General features: G+C 49.5%; 1 protein-coding gene across 1 annotated transcript; it reads left to right on the top strand.

Annotated features, from left to right (window-relative positions):
* Positions 1-689: 689 nt before the first annotated feature.
* Pmar_PMAR023790 (actin, putative) lies at positions 690-1,357 on the top strand (the record flags this gene model as incomplete). Its single annotated transcript, XM_002768922.1, has 3 exons — positions 690-811; positions 856-1,042; positions 1,085-1,357. 3 exons carry the CDS (start codon positions 690-692, stop codon positions 1,355-1,357), a joined length of 582 nt encoding a protein of 193 aa, XP_002768968.1.
* Between the last annotated feature and the right edge of the window lie 18 nt (positions 1,358-1,375).

Below are 1,375 nucleotides of genomic sequence, written 5' to 3'. Positions count from 1 at the left end.
TCAATAATCAGTGAGGGAACTCTGAGCTCTGTAAAGGAAGCAAACAAGTATCCCAACACTGGTTTCCCCAGCTCGTCGAACGTACACAAGAAATGTGCCCCTCTGTAAAATCGATGCCCAGAAGGGGAGGTTGGTATTTGAATCGCCGTGGATTACGTGTCCAGTGGCACATCGCCTTTTGACATACGATAGCTTCTGTGATTGTAAGAAGGTTCACATACACCACAGGGAGCGCAGGAACGATCCGAACAAACGGCAAAATACTAGAGTAAATTGAGTATAGGGTAAGACAAGAGTGACCAAGAGTTGATTACAGACTTGACGAGATGAGCGTTGTCGCACTTGAAGAAAAGGGGGAGACTTGTATCGTCGGGTCGTCCTCCGTGACCACACTCGTGGAGTGCACGTATGAGTCATATCAAGCCCAACGTCAACCCCGACGCCCTGACAGAGATCGTAGTCTAGAATTACCAGAGTCAGGGCGAGCGCTGCAAGCACGAGTAGGGCGAATCTTGCGCACTTGCTATGTTTCCCAACCGTTTCATCATACGCATCGCGAATCTTGGCCTACTATCATGCGTGTTCTTCGCTCGTCTAGTTCCTACTCCAAGATTTGGTTTCGGTGTGAGGGTGCTGTCGCTGTTACATTCTAGCTTCCCTGTGCTTCTTCATCTCGAACCGAATTAACTATGGCTGACGAGGAAGTTGCCGCTCTGGTCATTGATAACGGTAGTGGTATGTGCAAAGCCGGATTCGCTGGTGACGATGCTCCGCGCAGCGTCTTCCCTTCTATTGTCGGCCGACCCAAGATGTAAGTTACCTACTTTAGTGCGGTTTTACTTAACTTTTGCTCAGGCCTGGCATCATGGTGGGTATGGACCAGAAGGACTCTTATGTTGGTGATGAGGCTCAGTCCAAGCGTGGTATCTTGACCTTGAAGTACCCCATTGAGCATGGTATCGTCACCAACTGGGATGATATGGAGAAAATCTGGCATCACACTTTCTACAATGAACTGCGTGTCTCTCCCGAGGAACACCCAGTAAGTATTAGCTCTTTCGATTTTGCTTCAATTTGGACTTAGGTTCTACTCACTGAGGCTCCTCTCAACCCTAAGGCTAATCGCGAGCGCATGACTCAGCTCATGTTCGAGACCTTCAACGTGCCCGCCATGTATGTCCAGATCCAGGCCGTGCTGTCTCTATATGCCTCCGGTAGAACCACCGGTATCGTTATGGATTCCGGTGATGGTGTTAGTCACACTGTTCCCATCTATGAGGGTTACGCCCTTCCTCATGCTATCCAGAGGCTCGATCTGGCTGGTCGCGATCTGACCGAGTTCATGATGAAAATTTGACCGAACGAGGTTACACCT

This window comes from Perkinsus marinus (assembly GCF_000006405.1).
Source record: "Perkinsus marinus ATCC 50983 genomic scaffold scf_1104296966780, whole genome shotgun sequence".
Lineage (NCBI taxonomy): Eukaryota > Perkinsozoa > Perkinsida > Perkinsidae > Perkinsus > Perkinsus marinus.
The sequence above is the reverse complement of the archived record's forward strand: the minus strand, read 5'-3'. Positions and strand labels throughout refer to the sequence as shown.